The sequence below is a fragment of the Dermacentor silvarum genome, chromosome 1, assembly GCF_013339745.2.
Source record: "Dermacentor silvarum isolate Dsil-2018 chromosome 1, BIME_Dsil_1.4, whole genome shotgun sequence".
Lineage (NCBI taxonomy): Eukaryota > Metazoa > Arthropoda > Arachnida > Ixodida > Ixodidae > Dermacentor > Dermacentor silvarum.
Window position 1 is genome coordinate 376,404,130 of NC_051154.1, and position 19,291 is coordinate 376,423,420.

General features: G+C 45.8%; 2 protein-coding genes across 6 annotated transcripts in view; one reads left to right on the forward strand and one right to left on the reverse strand.

The window, feature by feature from the left end:
* LOC119437474 (uncharacterized) overlaps positions 1-19,291 on the forward strand; it is a 292,442-nt gene that overhangs the window by 90,299 nt on the left and 182,852 nt on the right. For all 3 annotated transcript variants that reach the window (XR_007465102.1, XR_007465103.1, XM_049660599.1), the window contains 3 exons: positions 1,486-1,576; positions 2,401-2,531; positions 7,911-8,005. Coding sequence is in view for 1 of the 3 variants with exons in the window: in XM_049660599.1 (XP_049516556.1) it covers positions 1,501-1,576; positions 2,401-2,531; positions 7,911-8,005 (302 nt within the window). In the remaining 2 variants the exon portion in view is untranslated. The remainder of the gene's footprint in view (positions 1-1,485; positions 1,577-2,400; positions 2,532-7,910; positions 8,006-19,291) is intronic.
* The window catches only part of LOC119437475 (anaphase-promoting complex subunit 7-like), a 121,827-nt gene that overhangs the window by 22,878 nt on the left and 79,658 nt on the right, over positions 1-19,291 (reverse strand). The gene's annotated exons all lie outside the window — the stretch shown is intronic.

Here is a 19,291-nt window from a genome sequence, read left to right on the forward strand (position 1 = left end):
CCAAGTGGTACCTGCATTGAGCAAGTTTATTGAGCCAAGTTGCAGAAGCAGGTAAAATCGGCATCAGCAAAGTTTCTGAAACAGTTACGGTAATCTAAAACCATAGTGTTGCTGCTGCTTGCATCTGTGTTTGAAGGTAAATCATTGTTAATAAAGTGTGTATGTATATGATGTACCTCACAAAAGGTATGTGCTCAGGTTTAGTTAGCACTTTATTGTACAGAAAGTTGCCTTGGTAACAAATCAGAACAAGCACCATAGTATTTATTCCTGCAGTGCTGTTGCTGTTGAAACCTGCCTTGGTGGTGTAGTGGCCATGGCACTGCGCTGCTAAGCCCGAAGGCACAGGATTGGATCCTAGCTGTTGTGGCCACATATCGATGAAGGCAAAATGCAAAAACACCCTTGTTCAGTGGTAAAGTATGGTAAAGTACCCCAGGTGGTCGAAATTTATCCGGAGCCCCCCATTACGGCATGCGTCATAATCATATGCTGGGTTTGGCACGTTAAACCCCAGAACTTTTTTTATTGCTCTTTAAGTTCAGATTTCACATTTGCACTTTAGGATGCAACCCTAGGATTGTATTAACCATTCTAATAAAAAAAAGTTTGCTTTTCGAATTGTGCTTCAGATGAAAATGAAGCAAAACATGTTATTTCTCCATGTTGAGCATGATTCATTGTTTTCTAATTGACGTCTAATAACTGCGGTGATTTAGACCCCTTGTTTTAGGGCCTTGGCGGTGCCCCCTTAGAGGGCACAAACGAAGAGGAATCGCAGTCAGAGTATGGCATGAACCCTGCCAGTACCACCACTTTGACGTCCCCAAAGGGGCTGTTACAAAAAAACGAAAGAAAAAAAATCAACGAATGACATTGGTGGTGCCTACAATGTCTTCATATAGCATGCCTCTGTGAAATGCCGTCGAGAAGTCTCAGATATGGATTACGACATCGTTTACTAGTTCGTTCTCTAAGGCTTCCAGTTTCATCAACTGTCTGACCCATGTGTCACGGCACTTCTTGAGGCCATCCAGCGACATTTGAATACTGGAGCATGTGCAGAAACCTTGGGTTCAATCTAGATCTTCCCAGCTGTGACGGGGATGTAGTCACATACTACAGATGGGGAGCCATGGGTAAGAGATCTGGTTTTCGCTGCAATACTTGCTGCAAGCATCTTTCATACTTACACCGAACTTCTGCTTTTGAAGGTCAGCAGACTGAAAGCAGTGACAGCTAGCTTTTTTGAACATAGGGACAGCCTTGGCCGCTGGCTGTGCGAATTTCGAGGAAGGAGGTTCTCTGGATCACCTATTCCATGGCCAAAGGCTTCCATGCTAACTGTAAATGAGCTCGTGGACAGCGAGCTGGACTTCAGTGTCTAAGCAGATTCGCTTGGACTGGTGCAACTTCATTTGCAAAGTGCTTCGTGATGAGCTCCTGGCGTGGCCTCCCATGGGTGGACCTCGTGTCATTATACAGGTCGACGAGTGCCTCATGCGTGGAAAGAGGAAGGCTAACCGGGACTGCCACCTGGCAGGAGACAGTGTGCCCCTAAGTCAACAAAACTATAGTGGAGTTGCAGACAGGGGGCTGTGGTTGTTCAGCATAATGCATTGCTGCTCCAAAGTGCACCAAAATTTGTATTTTGTGCTCGGAAAATTTCGTCAAATGGCACTTGGCTAGAGCAAGCTCTGCATACACTGCATCACTAAAACGGTTTTCATGCATATGCTTAAAGTAGGTTTGCCAGCACTGTCGTTATCTTAATCTTGGACAAATATCCCTCCACATGCTTGCTTTAAACTCGTGGTGAACATAGTACCACATTCTTGACACTGTTCAGTTGCTTTTTTAGCACTTTCTTTTTTTTCCAGTACTACATATGCATTGCCATTTTGCTGCAATTGTCAGAACCAGAAATGCTGCCAAAAGTGCGAGTTTGCAAAGAGCAAACTCGTGAGCTGAGTTGCATAAGCAAACTTGTGAGCTATGTGTACACCTATTGATACACATGTCACCGTACATTCCAGTGTTATGGCTGGTGCTCATGTGTATTTGGGAATTTGCATTGCGCATGCATTCAGATGAGACAAAACTCTTTCGCCGTGAAACCAGTGACATTCAAGAAATTTCTGATACAGTACGGTGCGCCTTGCTTTGAGCGGTAAATTGGTAACACTGACAATCCAGTTGAAAATGGTCACCCAGAAAACGTAAAATGTACACATGACCATATATATTCCTACTAATCCTTGAATAACCATAGCTGAAGGTCGGCACTTTGTGCGTATGATGTGTTACATTTGCTGCAATCTCTTTGTGGTTTAGACGGTGCAATGCTGGATATTGTCTTATCATTTTTTTTCAACTTTCTGCTTTCGCAGCCTTGCCCAGCATCCTATGTGGAACATCTTTCGTCGGCGAAGGTCAAACGCAGAAAGAACGAGAGTTTCACCACCCGTCTGTCGGAAGCACCGACCCCGATTAAACATAACAGCATATCACCGCAGCAGCAAATCCTTGTGGTGAGCTCGAGTGTGGCATTCAGTGTGCTATTCCACTTTTAACGGGTAATGTGTGTCAAGTACACTGCCTGCCTTGGGCTAACATTCAGTCTGAATGAAAAGTGATCAAATGATTTTTTGTGCACTAACTGAACTCAGCACTGGAGTTTCTCAGTTATCTCCTTTATGTTCCATGGCTTGTTGAAATAAAGTGTAGGCCGCTTATAACGTAAGTCGCCGGAGTCGCGAATATCCGCACTATAAGCGGTACCGCACTATAACCAAAGCAACAATTTTCAAGGCCCACGCATATGCCAAACATGTGCACCGAGCCGCCACGCGTATGCGACAGTCGAGGAATGTGGCTAGAATGTTTGCATTCAATTTACAGTCGAATCTCGTTAATTCGAGCCGAATCACGTGAGTGCGTCTCCAACCAGCATTGCTCCAGCACCGCCATAGAGTAAAAGCTTAGGAGAGACCCTTCAATGTCGCGCGCGAACGAAACAAAGAAAAAGGAAAAAAATGCAGCAGACATTTCACCCTCTCTCAAATGGCAAAGTCGCCAATTCTGCGTTGCGCCGGAACATGCGTGTACGTGCCGGCGTCTCAGCCACGCTACCGTAGCCACGTGTAGAAAGTGGCAGTGAACCCTTCTTTCTCCTTTATGCTTCCTCTACTTCCTAGTCTCGTGTTGACCTTGCACGCTATGGCTACGGTGCAGAGGGAAACAGCGGCGCTGTTTGGAGGGCGAGGGAGGGCGAGTTGGAGGGTGAGGGGAGCCACCGAAGCGGCGGAGTTCCCGAGGCAAAGTCGGCTTCAGTGCTGCCCTCCTCCCTCACATTCCACGGTCTCCGCGTGCGCCCTTTGCCGTCATGTGCCGGCGCTGCCCACTCCCTGAAGCTTCGTTTACTGCCATTACGTGAAGCGAGCGTTGGCCGACGGCAGTTTCGCAGTGCTCGCTCGCTATGCGCGCCGTAATATTTCACGACTCGCACTCAAGATTCTGGTTTCAGCCTCACTGGCTGTTCTTTCGCACCACGTGCCCTTCTCCTCCACTTCGTCTCTCTCTCTCTTCCTCGAGCACTCCTTGGGGCGCCCGTTTGAGGGGAGCGTTCGTTGTCTCCGCTGACTTCCGTACTCCCATGCAGCCGCACTGTACCCTGTATTTCGTTTCCTGCAACTGCACCATAAGCAATACGTGTATACAGAGTGCTATGGGAAAATTAATGGGAGTCTGAAAAGACCGCACTATATCCGGTCCTGCACTATAAGCAGTTACGTTATAAGTGGTCTATACTGTATTTTGTCGTTAAGGGGCAGTAAAGAGAAGCACTAAATCAGTCTGGACTGAGAAAAAACATAATGTGCTAAACCTTAATTGCATTATTTTTGCAGTAAGAAGTTGAAAAGTTTTTAAAATTTTAGGTAAATATCTTGGCAGCAGCACGTCAGTGCATGTGTGTGTGGGGGGGTTGTTATGCAATTCACTAAATAGTATATAGTATTAAGAAAGCAAGCGCCCATAACTGCTGTTTGCAGTAATTGAGTCGAGGGAATCGGTCACTGAGAGCCTGGTGAACTTTCTTTCACCGCGGTGTTATGGGAGCTATCATAGAGTTAATATAATCAACTCTAAAGGAAAAGCTTGCCAAGCACCCATGCATTGAAATTAGTAACAACAAGGAAGCCGTCATGTTGCTACTCTGCGCATGCACAGATGACAAAATGCGATTTAGACGAGATGCGGAATCAACACGAGTATGGTGGTGCCATCTAAGTTCAGGTGCCTGTAAACGCATCCTTTCACACACCACAAATTTACACCAATATTCAATAAGTAGCCATCAGATCTTTCTGAAAAATGCACGGAATGAACTTTACACATTGTCCATAAATATGCGCTGCATGTAAATGCTTGTTTTGGCATCATATTTTGAATATTTTTTGTGTTACAATAATTGGAGGTACCAACATGACAGCACCTTGGCGGTTGCCACTGCGCAGCTTTTTCTCTAGAGTTGGTGTACTAACTCTATGGTGTTCTGCTGCTGGGCATAAGGTTGCGAAGTCGATTACCATTTGCAGCGGCTGCATTTCAAAGAGGGAATACTAAATGCAAAAACGCACGTCTGCTTCAATTTAGGTACATGCTGAAAACCCCGGTGGCCGTAATCAATCCAGAGCACTCCACTACGGCATCCCTCATAACCCAGTGTACAGTTGTGTTACATTAATCACCTTAATTTGATTAGTAGTGAGCTGTAAGAGCATAAATGGGATTTTTTTTCTTTAATTTTTTACACTTCATACTGTAAGCATTCTATCAATCTCTGTCTATATAATGCAAAACCATTCCAAATTTCTTGTCGATAGGTTTCTGTTTGATGAAGGATCGTGAACACCAGTTCCAGTGTTACTACTACCCGCCACAGTGGCTCGAAGGCTGACGTTCTCCTCCTAGACTGTTGCAGGTTTAATTGCGTTTCAGTAGCACCTATACAACACAGGCGTATTGCATGACTGCTTCTGTGCTTTCATCATAATCATCATCAGCCTATATTTTGTGTCCACTGCAGGACGAAGGCCTCTCCCTGCGATCTCCAATTAACCCTGTCTTGTGCTAGCTAATTGCAATTTCCACCTGCAGATTTTTTAATTTCATCATCCCACATAGTTTTCTGCCGTCCTTGACTGTGCTTACATTCTCTTGGCACTCAATCTGTAACTAATATTCCACCGGTTATCCACCCTACACGTGGCCTGCCCAGCTCGTTTCTTCTCTTAATGGTTATCTCTTATACGCATTTGCTCTCTGATCCACACCACTCTCTTCCCGTTTCTTAACATTATGCCTAACATTTTTCGTTCCATTGCACTTTCTGAGGTCCTTAACTTGTTCTCGAGCTTCATGTTAACCTCCAGCTTTCTGCCCCATATGTTAGCACTGGTAGAATGCAATGATTGTAAACTTTTCTTTTCAACGACTCATGATCATGATCAGATTCTCCTGTGAGTAATTGACCTAGATAAATGTACTCCTTTACAGACTCTAGGGGCTGGCTGATGATCCTGAATTTTTCTTCTCTTGCCAGGTGGTTGAACATTATCCTAGTCTTCTGCATAATCACCTTCAACCCCACTTTTACACTTTCTCGGTTAAGGTCCTCTATCATTTGTTGTAATTCATCCCCAGTGTTGCTGAACAGGACAAGGTCGTCTGCAAACCAAAGGTTGCTGAGATATTTGCCGTTGATGCTTACTCATAAGCGTTCCCAGTCTAATTGCTTGATTAGTTTTTCGAAGCATGCAGTGAATCGCATTGGAGAGATTTTATCCTTTGCTGACCCTTTTCTTGGTCGGTAAGTTTCTATTTTTCTTGTGGAGGAACCAAGGTAGCTATGCAGTCTTTGTAGATATTTGCCAATATATTCATGTTTGCCTTCTGTACTCCTTGATTACGTGATCCCTCTATGACTGCTGATATCTAGGTTGGTTGTACTCTGAAGATTTCTCAATTACCTGATTGAAAATTCTGTTGAAAATTATCTTGGTGAGTATTTTATAAAATACTGAAAGCAAGCTATTGGGCCTTTAATTCAATTTTTTTAACATCTCCCTCCTTATGGATTAATATAATGGCATTTTCCCAGTTCTCCGGTACATTTGAATTCGTGAACTGATATGATCTGTAGATACTGATCTGAAGATATCACGGACGTGACATGAAACCGTATCTTTCGTCGCCAATTCTCAAATTCAACAACATATTTTTTTCTCATTCAAATTTGCTTTTACTGACTTGCCGATAGTTTGGAAAGTTTTGCGGCCCCTTCTGTTTTCAAATATCGAATTTCAATATAATGAAATTTCGATACAACAAAGCAAGGTTGTCATTTAACTGACTGCATTATGTCGAGGCTTAACTGTATTGTGGTTAAAAATATATGGCGTTCTATGCACAGGATGGTATAAAAAGTTGAATACTTCGTTATAAAGTAGAACCCCGCTGTTACGTTCCCGGGTGCTGCGTTTTCCCGGCTGTTACGTCATTTTCGGCTGGTCCCGGCACAGCTCCCTTAGAACCCAATGCATTGGTAACCCCGCTGTTACGCCGCAACTGTGGGACCGTTCCCGCATCATACGTTGCGAACTGCCACACCGTGCCGGCCCGAGCGGCCATTTTGACTTTTCATGTCGCTTGACTTGGTTGCTTGACGATGGCATTGGCCGCCCAAAGTGCTGCGGGCGACACTTATTACGTATTTTCGGTTTCTGCCAGCAAAAGTATGGCCTTTGAGATCCGCATTTGCTATCTAAAGATGGTGTCTATGACGCGTTGCGGCCCTAAAATTGGTTTTGGCTCATAAATGTTCCGTATAAAGTCCATGGGCGATAACGCCGCGCGCCGTATGCTTGCTTTCGCAACGTATGCTGTATGTGCGTGTGAAAGCGTGTGAGGGGAGCGGATGACCGCATCTCGCGCACGAAAAAAGAAAAGTAGGGAGGAAGCGCGCCTCCTTCCGTTGCGCTCGAGGCACCGGTGAGGCAGCGAGGGGGGGGGGATAGCGGGCAGGGTTGTGCTGTGGAATCATAATGCGCGGTGGCGTGCGGTCACGTGGGCCGTATCTTGAAAGCGATCTGCGTGGGGGCAGAGTACGCAGTGTAGGTGCGTCGGCGGCTCGTAGCTTTGTGCGTGCTGCGTGTTCTCGGCGCTCAGTTTGCATCAGAGGGATAGAGAACAGCACGAAGGTCACTTCGCTCGCTTCTGCAGCGGCGCTTAACTGCGCGTGTCTGCGCTCATCGAGTGTGATGTGTTCAAGTTTGCCTGTGGGTGCTGACACCATGTTTGTTAATTAGTTAATAAGCGAATGTTTACAAGTTTATACGGACGATAAAACTACTATTCTTACTTTGTATAGCTCATCGCAATCGATACTTCGGCTGTCAGGCGAAATTACTTTTTGTCACACGTAAGAATTTAAATAATATTGTGTGCAGTTCAACACTACTCCCATTTCTCAATTTTTCCTGTTTCCCGGCTCTTACGTTTTTTTTTACGGCCCTGTGAAAAATGTAACAGCGGGGTTCTACTGTATTGAGAATTTTGGTATATTTAAGTTTGTTATATCGATGTTTAACTGTATTTTACTTCCAGAGCCATCAAAACTCTCTCTGTTATATATTTAATATCCCATTATATTCATGTAAACACAATACACTAGTTTTTCATTTTGTATTCGTGCTTTCAAGCTTTTGAATTACCATAGAGAATTGCAAATAACCTGCAAAGGTGGTGGCCACCATTGTGTACTGAAGCAAGAGCTGGCAAGTGTCGCCTTACTTCATCAGTTGCATTCATTTCACAGCATTTTTTGTCCCTTTCGTTGTTTTACGCAGGCAGCCAAAAGTGATCTTGAGCGTGAGATAGCTGCTGTCAAGAAAGAAAGGGATGACCTCACTGCCAGCCTATCAAGCCAGCAAAGCACTAAAAGGTTAGATGCTGCACGTCACATTTGCATCAGCAGTTTATGCCTGTGGAATTTATATCCTCTGTGTTATTCTTTCAGCTCTAAAGCAAATATATTCAGCATTGTGGTTGCACAAGCATGCATAAATGCATAAAGCATAAAGTGTCATTATGGGATTTGAAACCATTAAAACAATTTTTTGTTGCCTAACGTTTTTCTATAAAAGGGACATTATTTCGCTGAAGGCTGAACAGGACATGTAGGAATCCACAATATTTACCCCATAATATAGTATTAACTTCATAGAAAAAAAAATTCAGAGCCCTTCCACTATGTGAAGATAAAGACCTGCGAATGTGTTGGTTTTGTTTAATTGTATCTATTTTTTTTTCAATTTGGTGGTTATGTTAAATGGTTGAAAAGACTTGCCACTTAACTTTGTTGTTTACTTTTGTCTTTTTTTTTATTCACTTGATCACCATATTGATCATTGCCTTATGGTCGCTATGATAAACTGCAATTGGTTGCACATCGATTCTAGACACATTCTTGCTAAATGCGAGAGCAATGCACGATCTGTTGCGTGCTATTGTTGGCACATCCACTTCACTGCAACACTTTAAACCGAAACGTTCCAACATGAACGATGCGATGCACCTTCCATCGGGTCTGCTGATGACAACGTTACAGTATGTCTGCACAATCCGAGATGGTGGCATCATTTACGACTGGCATATCGTACGTGGTGGTACTCATGCAGTCGGTCTTTGCATAGATGTTGACTCCACCCGCCCGGGACTCGACGCTGTAGTTGCACGTCAATCTCGTGTGTCCATTCATTAACAAGGGTAGTTCAAGGGTGCGTTACAGGTCCCCGAGCCCACAGGGGTATGTGCCATTCAGCTTGGACCCTTTCTGCACTATCACCAGGATCGGCCTACATGATGAATTGTTTGTGTCAACATCTCGGATACATTTTTTTTTTGCAGATCATAGCCATAGACAGCTTCACTGTAAAAGATGTCTCATTGGTAATTATAAGGCCTGCCTACCAAAAGCCTCTCAATATATCCTGCACCAGATATCCTGCTCTAGTGCGTACGAAGAAATGTGCCGTGGCCATGCAATATCTAACAGTGCCTCCTTTTATTTGACTTACTCACTCGCACTAATGTTTGCATGACTCCTGTGCAAATACCTGCAACGCTTGCTCATAAAACCTCCACCCCATATGTCGACTGTGTGCCACCACAAGTTTTTTTTTTCTAGCCATCCTCATGCACCTCTCGCTTGGGCTACAACACTTCGACTACAATAGATTGACTCCTGTGAGACATATTGCCTGTTTTAGTTCCTTTATATATTCCAATGTCTGACTGACAAGAGGTGGTTTTGTACAACAGAAATCAGGAGGCTGATGTCAAGAGTGAATTGTAACTCGATTACCATATTTACCCAATTATAATGCACCCTTGAATCTAATGTGCACCCATTTGCCACAGGTACATAAAAAAATAAAAGTGCACCCGAGCATAACGTGCTCCCGATTTATGAAACAAAAATATAGCCTGCCCACACATTTGAAATCGGAAAGAACGAGACGTGCAAGATACACCTTCACAGAAGTGATTTTTTTTAGCTTTCATAAAGAAAGTGGCCGTTGTCTTTGCCATTTGTGCTTTATTGGCCACAGATACCAAGCACACAGGGTTAGTATTATTCTCGAGCAATCACTTTTACAGATACTACTATCACTTTTGCTAGATTTTACTTTACGTGACTGCACTGGACTTGTTGAAGTATGCGGCTGGCAGCGTTCCTGGCAGCTGTGCGCAGATATCGAGCTTGGCGCAGTCCTAGAAATGCTGGCAGCCATATGCTCCGATGCATCTGCTGCATAGTCGTGCGCAATTTTGCTGATTGCCCAAGAAGGCTGCTATAGGTCATAGTTGAGCCCAAACTGAACCCACGGCAGTGTTCACGAAATTGTGCTCTGTCGCCATCTTGTGATGACTCTACCTCTGACGGTTCTGACAGTAGGCTGTTGCCAGCGCCACAAACGCGGTTTTGGTTTCCTATCCTATTGCAATGCGCAGAGGACATTCTGACCTAATTTCTCGGAAAATTTGTGTGGGTTAGATTTGGGTAAATACAGTATCAAGTTTAACGTCAACCTTGTTTCTTGCATTTCTTAAGTTGATAGAGCCACACCACCTCACTGAGCAAAAGTAGCTGTACCTGCGTGAGCTTGTTTGACTCCTCAGTCTACCATAAGAGTGCCCATTCCCGAGATGGACAAGATTTGCCAGCAATGTGTTCCTACCAAACATTAACTGATAGTGATGACGGCATTTTGTGATTGGTTCTTGGTCTTTGTTGCCAATTTATAGAGGGGCTGTGAACAAGGTGGCGGAGCAGCGGCGTAAGTGCACTGAAGAGATGGAAGATAGCGTTAACGGTCTTCACAAGACGGTCAATGAGCAGTCCCGCATGAACAGGCTCAAGGAGGATGCAGAACGCCCAGACGAGACGTTGGCATGTTTGGTGGTGGGCGCCAAAGAATATTTTCGCTGCTGGTTGCAGTGCGGCGTGTTGTATATGCAGTAAAATCTCGCGGAGACACGGAGTGCGCATTGCTTGCAGTAACAAAAGCAGTTTGCCATTGCCAGTTGACTCAACTAGATCCTCGCCGTATCTGTGCACGCGGTCATAAGCGGAGCACGTACGAATACTCCACGGCAGGGGTTCTCAAGCATGTTCGTTCCGGGGAACCCTGCTAAGCTCCATGAAGCACCAAGGAATGCCCCCCCCCCTCGAATTATCCGAAATTAAAATGTCGCCCTAATTAAACTAATGTCGAATTATCCAGAGTATCAAGAAAACAATTAATGAATGCTTACTACTTCTTCATGCTTTTATTTACTGAATGCATTAGTAAATATTGTTTCTATTTTGCATAAAAGCAGTGAGGAAGCTAAAATTCTTGTCATCTCATGACTGATTAAGGGCTAGCAGCGGCGAAGGCCTTGCAACATCCTTTGCGGCATGGCTGCGGCACGCGTCTCATTTGCAGACACGCTTTTCACTACCGCGCGCACATCCGGTTATTTTTTCGCTAGGGAGCTGGTCGCCAACAAATCGTCCGTTCATCGCGATGTAGCCGGTGCTCTTTGACAATTTTGCACTCAGTCAAAGTGCAACTACTGCTCGCCGCAACCGCTGCTGACGAAACTGCGGCCGTTATCGACGCGATCATGAACGGCGACCTTGCGGTTCAGAAGGCAGGTGGCCAACGACTCACCAAGTCAAAACGAAACTACCATTTGCTGCAACAAGTATGGAGGAATCCGCAGTCGCTATCGACGCGATCATGGGTGGCGACAGCCGACGTGCGCACCGAGTCAAATTGAAACTACTGTTTGCCGCAACCACTGCGGACTAAACTGTGGTGGCTATCGACGCGATCACAGATGGCTACTACGTACTTGTGGAAGCACGCGGCTAGCCGCCAAGGCGGTTTTACACACGGCGATTAACGCAACGATAAGGGCTTTGAGGGCACAAGTAAGCACAAAGCATTCCGGCGTAGCTGTCAGTCACGTATCGCGTACGATTGCCGCTGAGAACCCTAGCCATGCGGACTGCGCCGCTTCGTTTTTGGACGCTAGCGCCGTGTTTGCTCTTTCGCGGTGCGCATTTGTGATGCTGCGTGCATTTATTTTTTTATTTTCCCAACGTATACGTCAGTGCACAAGCTCTCGGCACCTACCCTATCTACAAACGGGAGAAATGCGCATGTTGGTAAGTTATGGCCTCCGAGATTCAAGTGCAAAAGCTTAGGCGCGCTGCCAGTTTTCGAAGGTTGGGTGGCTACAAGCTGCTTGCGGACTTATTGCACAGTTCACGCACTGCCGTTACGCGCTGTGATGTGCTTTTTGACACTCGGGCATGGGTAATGGAAGTTCTGTGGATCGAGCACACCTTTTATTTGGCATTTTAGCCACTTAATTGGCGAGCGCGGGACCACGAAAAATTTGTCAGTGGCTCGCAGAACCCCGAGCAGGGTCTGCGGAACCCCAGGGTTGGCTTAGGTCAACCGTGAACAGCGAAACTGAACGCGCGTTGTGAACAACGATCTCCGATCGTGCCCCTGCCCTCACTTACGCTGCTAATATGAATTACCGTATATGCTTGCGTAATGAACGCACCTTTTTTTCCCCCAGAAATCCAATGCAAATTTGGGGGGTGCGTTTATTATGCAGGGTAAATTTTATGGCGTTTTATGGGTAAGGGTACTTCGTGAAACTGCTCCAAATTTGGGATTTAGTGCTCCAAAACAGAGTTTTTTTTCCCGGTAACCTGCTCCAAATTTGTGAAAGCTCTTTACGTTGTGTTAACTGTGATGGGGAGCACGCCGCATACTCGCGGTCGTGCCCGTCCTGGAAAAAAGAAAAGGAAATGGTTACTATTAAAGTAAAGGAAAACATGACTTTCAAGGAGGCACGCAGGTGGGTATTGTACCTGCCAAAAACCAGCTTTGCCGAAGTGGCGCATCAGGGGGCAGCACCACAACGGCCCCCGGCGGCTGTCTGGCACACACGTAGTGAGCCGGTGGTGACGCCATTTGCCCCCTCGGCAGGTGCAGCCAGTGCTGCACCACCATCTAAACGGGGCCCATCAACCTTCGGGCTGGTGGGCACCAAGGTCTCGTCTTTTAAGGCGAGGCTTTCAAAGCAAACCCAGCGCCTGCAAGAGTGCGTGTCCACCGTCTCACAAGAGGACATGGACACAACACCAAGCATGAGGGCGCAGCCAGCGCCTAAAGAGCCACGCGATTCCATCGACCGCTCCAAAAAAGAAAAATCTTGTGTCACGGCGCCTGGAAAGAGCCCGTGAACTAACTTTGTATTCTTGAGCACACAGCATAAAAATATATCAAAATGAACACACAAATCCTACAATGGAATGTGAGAAGACTTCTCCGTAATCTCGATATCACAGAACTCCTCCATAAATATAAGCCAAAAGTGCTGTGTGTTCAGGAAACACATCTAAAACCCACACAAACAGTTGCTCAGACAATATGCAATCTTCCGTAGAGACCGTGATGATGCTGTTGCCTCGTCCGGAGGTGTAGCAATAATTGCAGATAAATCTGTTGCATGCCAGAAATCTCTCTTTAGACAACCACTAGAGGCAGTGTCCGTGCGAGGGATACTTTTCAACAAGTTGGTTGTATTTATTTACTGCCACACTATAAACTCGGCAAAACGGAATTTTATGTGCTAATTGACCAGCTCCCAGAACCACACATTATTGCCGGTGATTTTAATGCTCGCAGCACTTTTGGGGAGACTCCTGGTGTGACGCCAGGGGTTGGCTTATAGAGTACATGTTGGTAACCTCTGGTGCATGTCTCTTTAAGGGGGGACACGGCTTTAGCACCGAAAAATCACGAAAATATTGATTTTTGGAAAATGCTATTTTCGGAATCTACGTTTATTATTCTACTAATTTGCAAAGTTTCATATCTGAAACGCATCTATTTCAACCGCAATATTAATTTTTTGCATTAAAGGTGCCTCAATTTGTGTAGATGCCGAACCAAAAACGGTGCAATTTAAATGATGCACAGCTTCCGCGCTACAGCCCCACTCGCCGCCATGGTGGTCTCATTTGAAAGAGCAGCTTTTCGTTTTCAATTTTCGCGCACCAGTGCTTCTCTCCAGTCACCGGTACCGGTAGAGAAACGGTGCGAAAAAATGAAATGCCCTTCGCTATTGGTTGCTTAGGGCACGTGACGAAAGCTGGCTACGTGATTGGCTGAGAGCATCGTCTGCACCGCGTCTTGCTTCGGTACGCGAGCACCGGGCGCCATTTTGTCCTGTCGTCCGACCCGAGTACTACTTGCCGCGATGTCAACAAGAAAGTTTGTGTGCCGACACAAGTACGGCATGAAAAGAAGGAAATCACTGATCCAGAACGTCAGAAGAGTTGCTGAAAGATCGAGATGCACCGAGGACGAACTGAAAATCGAAGATGAGCGACAGCAGGCATCGAGCAATGGAGTCGCCAAGGTGTGCACTACAGGATTAGGCCTAACGGCCCCGTCAACAAGTGCCCCCGACCTCCCTGACGTCGGCCGCGTTCGTGTTGATACAGTTATCCGGACGCCTTCAGAAATAAATGAAAGTAAGAAGAGAGCCAATGCCAAAGTTCAAGAGCTTGCATCAACTGCAGCAACGCAACGCAAGTCGGACTTGTTGGCCGCGAGCAATTCCGGTGGCTGCCTGCTTGACGAGACTAGTTTCACCGTGGTGTGTTTGGAACTGGTGAACATGCTTCTTCAATATCTACAGCACAAGATATGTGGCGGAAACGCAAATATTTGCCAAGACAAGTGCGAATATGGCCTTGCCGTGAAGCTGTTACTTGTTTGCTCCAACTGCGGTGACAAAGCTACAATGTGGAGCTCGCCGCGCGTGAACGGCGACGCAAAAGTGAACCTGTTTGCGATAAACATTCTCGCAGCGCGTGCCATGCAAGTCACTGGCAACAGACAAATGGCCCTCAACGATATTTTCGCCATCATTAATATTTTTCACCGCGGACTGCACACGAAAACGTGGCAAGCCTACCAGAAGCTGAAGTTGACGCCCGCCGCGACTCGTGCAGCCAAGAAACAAGAAAAGGTGAGCGCAGAATCTGTACGGAATTTGTACAGCGAGCTCAGCCTAGACAATCCTGGGAACATTGCCATGTCCTACGACGGATCTTGGATGACCCGCGGGCATTCGTCCCACATTGGAGTCGGCGCGGTTATTGAACTTTTTTCAGGGCTCGTCTTGGAATACGTTGTACTCAGCAACTTTTGTGCTGGTTGCAAATGCGGACCGAAAGCTCATGACCCCCACTATGAAGAATGGAAGGCCAGTCACGTATGCCAAAAAAATATGGACAAGAAGTCTGGCGAAATGGAGATTGAAGCTGGCCTTATTCTGTTCGAAGGTTTTGGGAGAAGCACCACCTCAGATATATGACAGTTTTGTCAGATGCAGCGATTCCACTCCTGCGCCAACTGCGCCAAAGTGCGCCAATTGGGATTTACTGCGCCATCCTGATACAATCGACGAAAATTGCGCCTAACTGCGCCAAACAGTCTCGGATTTGACGACGTCTATCGCCAATTGCACCACCGGGAAATTAAAACGTTCAACGTGACGATAGGGCGAGCCTTAGTTGCAACCTTAGCTGCAAACAGGAGACGAGAAAGCTCTAGCGCGTACGTCCCAATTAAGGTCACTGGAACCTGGAAAGTACCGCAGCCCTTTTCTCTAATTAGCCGCCGCGCCGCCGATTGGTCAGTTTCCATCAGGTGATCACTTTCCACTATAGATGGCGGATCTAAGCTACGCTGGAGGAGATAAGCAGACAGACATCGCTTGCACACGCCGCGCGTACGAGTCATCAACGAGGTCAGATTTTGCATTTTGTATAATTTGGTGTATATGTAACTTTCGTAGACTTAAAAGAAAACGAAAGGAAATGCCCGGGTGCAGCAACGGCCGGGAGTCCGGGAAAGCGCTTTTCGCGATACCAGTTAAGCGGAAAGAGCAAGAGCAAGCGCCGTGCTATATCTGGCTGCTCCGGATAAAGAGCGACAAGTTCACTCCCACTTGGTGAACTTGTTGATATCGCAAAGCTGAGAAGCTCCTTGCGGTATTTCATCGCACTCCCTAAATGCCATATAGTGATGGAAAAGCTTCTTCGTGCATTTGCTTTGAAGACTGCGGTTTGCCTTGTGTAAACAAAGCGAGGAGATGCTCAGAAATATGCAGAACCGAGCAAAATGTGGCTCGAAGAGCGACGGAATACGGGCGGCTGTGTCAAAAATAACAAAGTGTAGTGAGAAGATCGATCGACCTGTCAATGTTAAAAATTAAAATATAGATTTTCTCGTGTGTTGTTTAAAACAACACGAACATGACCTGGTTAATTCTGTTTTAGCATCCCTTTTCTTGTAGTGCAGTCAGGGACCGTTTATTTTCGTAGAATTAGATCTGTATGAAACATTTCGTACGGGGTTAAATCAGTAGCCACGTTAGAAAGCGATAATATCCACGCGTATAAACGATTTCGTGGCAGCGCATGATACCTAGTCATCCGAAAAAAAAATCTTGTGTGACGCACGAGCATCGGGATCGCTTTGCATTTAGAACGGGTGGCGCACAGTTGAATGCTTCACTTTCCGAGTGCAGTAGCTGACCGATTTTCCGGACTTCGCGGGGACTGAAAAATCGAGCAGTCCGAAAAAGCGAACAGTCCGAAAAACTCGCCCCCCTCCCCCCCCCCCAGAGAAAAAAAATTATGAGGCTTAGAGCGGCTTAAGAAAAATGTCGCACATTCGCCAAAAGGCGGAGCATCGATTGCGATAGCAAATTAAGAGACAGCGATACGAAGTAAGGATGTTAGTTTTATCGGCCGTATAAAGTTGTAAATATGCGCTTACTAACTAAATAAGCACGGTGTCACGTGCGCACAGGTTACACATGAACACATCTCGCTCGATGACCGCGGGCATATTGACCTTCGCGCTGTCTATTGTCTCGCTTCTGCTAACGTCGAAAAAAGAAGAAAAAAAAACTGCGCATACGAAGCTAGTGGCACTCGTCGCACGCCCTTTGTACCCATCGCAGATCGCGGGCGCACACTTCGGCCACATAGCAGATCACTTTCAAGATACGGTGCCTGTGCGGCAGCTCCGTCCGCAGCTGCAAAAGCAGAATGCAACTCCCCACCGTCTCCGCCGCCTTCTCCCCGTGCCCCGTGAGCGAACGAAGTCTGCGCGCGCCTCCAGCCGCCTTCCTCTCTCGCGTGCGTGAGAATAAATTGCGGTTGCTCGCTGACCCTCGCAAGCTTTCACCCGCACACAGTGTACAGACCGAAAAAAAAAAGCAAGTGCAGCTTTTTAGAACGTTTTGTCGGCCAAGGAAGAGCGGGCATGGCCTCAGAGACGAGCGGATAGCGTGCGTGTACTGATCTTGAAGGCTATACAGGAGGGCACTGGAAGCCAAGCCAGCGGAAAATCCAACATGGCGGCCTCCAAGATCGAGTAGCGTGGCTCGGAGCGAGCGATTTAGTCCGGAAAATCGAACACTGGCTCCGAGATTTGTCCAAAATATCGCTCGCGAAAATGCATTAGTGCTATGGGAATCCTGCCGGTACATCTATGAAGTCCGGAATATCCAACAAGTCCGAATTTTTGGAGTCCGAAAAATCCGTCGGCTACTGTACCTGTAATTTACATCGTATCTAGCTAAACGAAATGCTGTTTAGTTTTTGGATTTCACAGGGCCCACTGCGGCAGCCATTGTGCTGTTCTTCACTGTAACAAGCCTAGAAACCTACTTGCTAGAAAACCCGAGGAAGAGCTGCTCGTCTTTTCCACACAGTGTTGCCTGCGCTTGCTCCGGCGGTTGCGGTACTTTCAATGTTCCAGGTTCCAGTGACTTTAGCAGTGCCACGCACGGCGCCGACGCGGCGTCTGCCTTGCAAGGCGGCTCGACGGCAAAGTGCGGTTTCTGCCGAGGCTCGCGGCTTCAAGGTTAATTGGCGATTCATCGGCGGACGTTATCTACTCCGGAAACGCAGCTAGTAGCTTGTTTGAAGCGCAGCATGACGTGGTTATAATAACTGCGTGCCGCCAATGTGTCCATCATTTCTGTTTCTGGATATTACCGATGACATCTGGGAAAACTAGCAATATACGAAATGATATCAATTTGTGTCTGTGTGTGTCGCATGCACACAAGTGCATTTTTTTCTCCACGAGATATGCAATAGATGGAAATGTTTACGAAGCTTCTCATGAGAACATAAGAATTATTCAGGTAATTGAATATAAATTGCAACTCGCCTTTTTGAAATACTTCAGGATGTGAAAAATCAGCTGCTCCAAAATGCCAAATTGCCTGCTCCAAAGTGCTCCAAAATGAAATTTCTGATGCTCCAAAAATTGCTCCAAATCATAAGTCCGCAGTAGCATCACTGCAGATGGCAACAGCAGGACATTCCTCGCCCTAAAGGAGGCTGAAGTTTATGGGTATATAGATATTCAGAAAGAGGAATGTGTCAACCATGTGCAGAAGCGCATGGGGACAGCCCTCCGCAATCTGCTGACAAAGCATAAGGGGTGCAACTCCAAACCATTAGGTGGAAAAGGAAGGTTGAATTCAGCTGGAATCCTACATGAGCTAAACATGAATCCTGGCCAGTGAAGCACTAAACGCATCAAAGAAAAGGATGAGCGGCGATCGGGTTCATCTGCATGCAAACGTGCATCTGCAGACAATGTGCAACAAACACTGAAGAAGCGCCATAAAGGTGGCAGTGACCAAAGTGATTATGCCTCGGGAGCATATTATTGGTTTGCGAGAGCAAATGGTGTTCATTTTTCTCAATGTTCTTGTCTAAATAAAGCTTTTGTTTGTTTTTCTCACTTTTCTCAAAATGCAAATTTTGGCCTCTCAGTGCAACCATAAATGCGATATCTCAGCTCCAGTTGCAGATATGGTAATAATTTTTTTTGCAGTGCATAGCTGAATGAATGGAGCACACTAGATGCAAGCCGGTTGTTTAATTTTTTTTACAAATATATTATATGGTGCAATTTCTGACTGGGTAATTGCCTCTTATGGGCCACTCATATTCAATAGGCTTTAATATTGGACCTAATTTCACAAACTAAAATCTGCTTGCATTGTTGTGTCCGTTGTGCTTTACAAGGTCTAAAAACATGTCTATAGCAAATTTTAATGATTAATTTTTATTGCTTTCACACACAATGACAATTGATTTTTAATTATCTGACTAACTATACAAGTTAGAAGAAATCTAATTGCATTTTCAGAATCTGTAAAAGAAACTGAACAAGTTTAGTAAGTTTCACCAAGTTCAGATGAGAAATAAGCAAGTTTTATTTTGATGCAGTGTCCCGCCTTAGCAAAAAAGAGCCCACCTATTATAACATCCACCATAATTTATTTTCTTGTTTAGATTTAGCGATTGGCTCTGCTACCCTCCTTCCTTATATAGAATGGAATGTCGTTAAGAATCCATTTAGCAGCGACCACTTCCCTGTGATGTTGACCTTGATGGAGGAACATGACAGTCCAAACCACGCCCCCGTTGGAAAATAACATCAGTTAACTTGAAAGGTTTTAAAGATTCCACCTACTTAACAGAAGATTTTATCAACGATTTTAATATTGATGACGCAGTTGTGTATTTTACTGGTTTTATACTCAATGC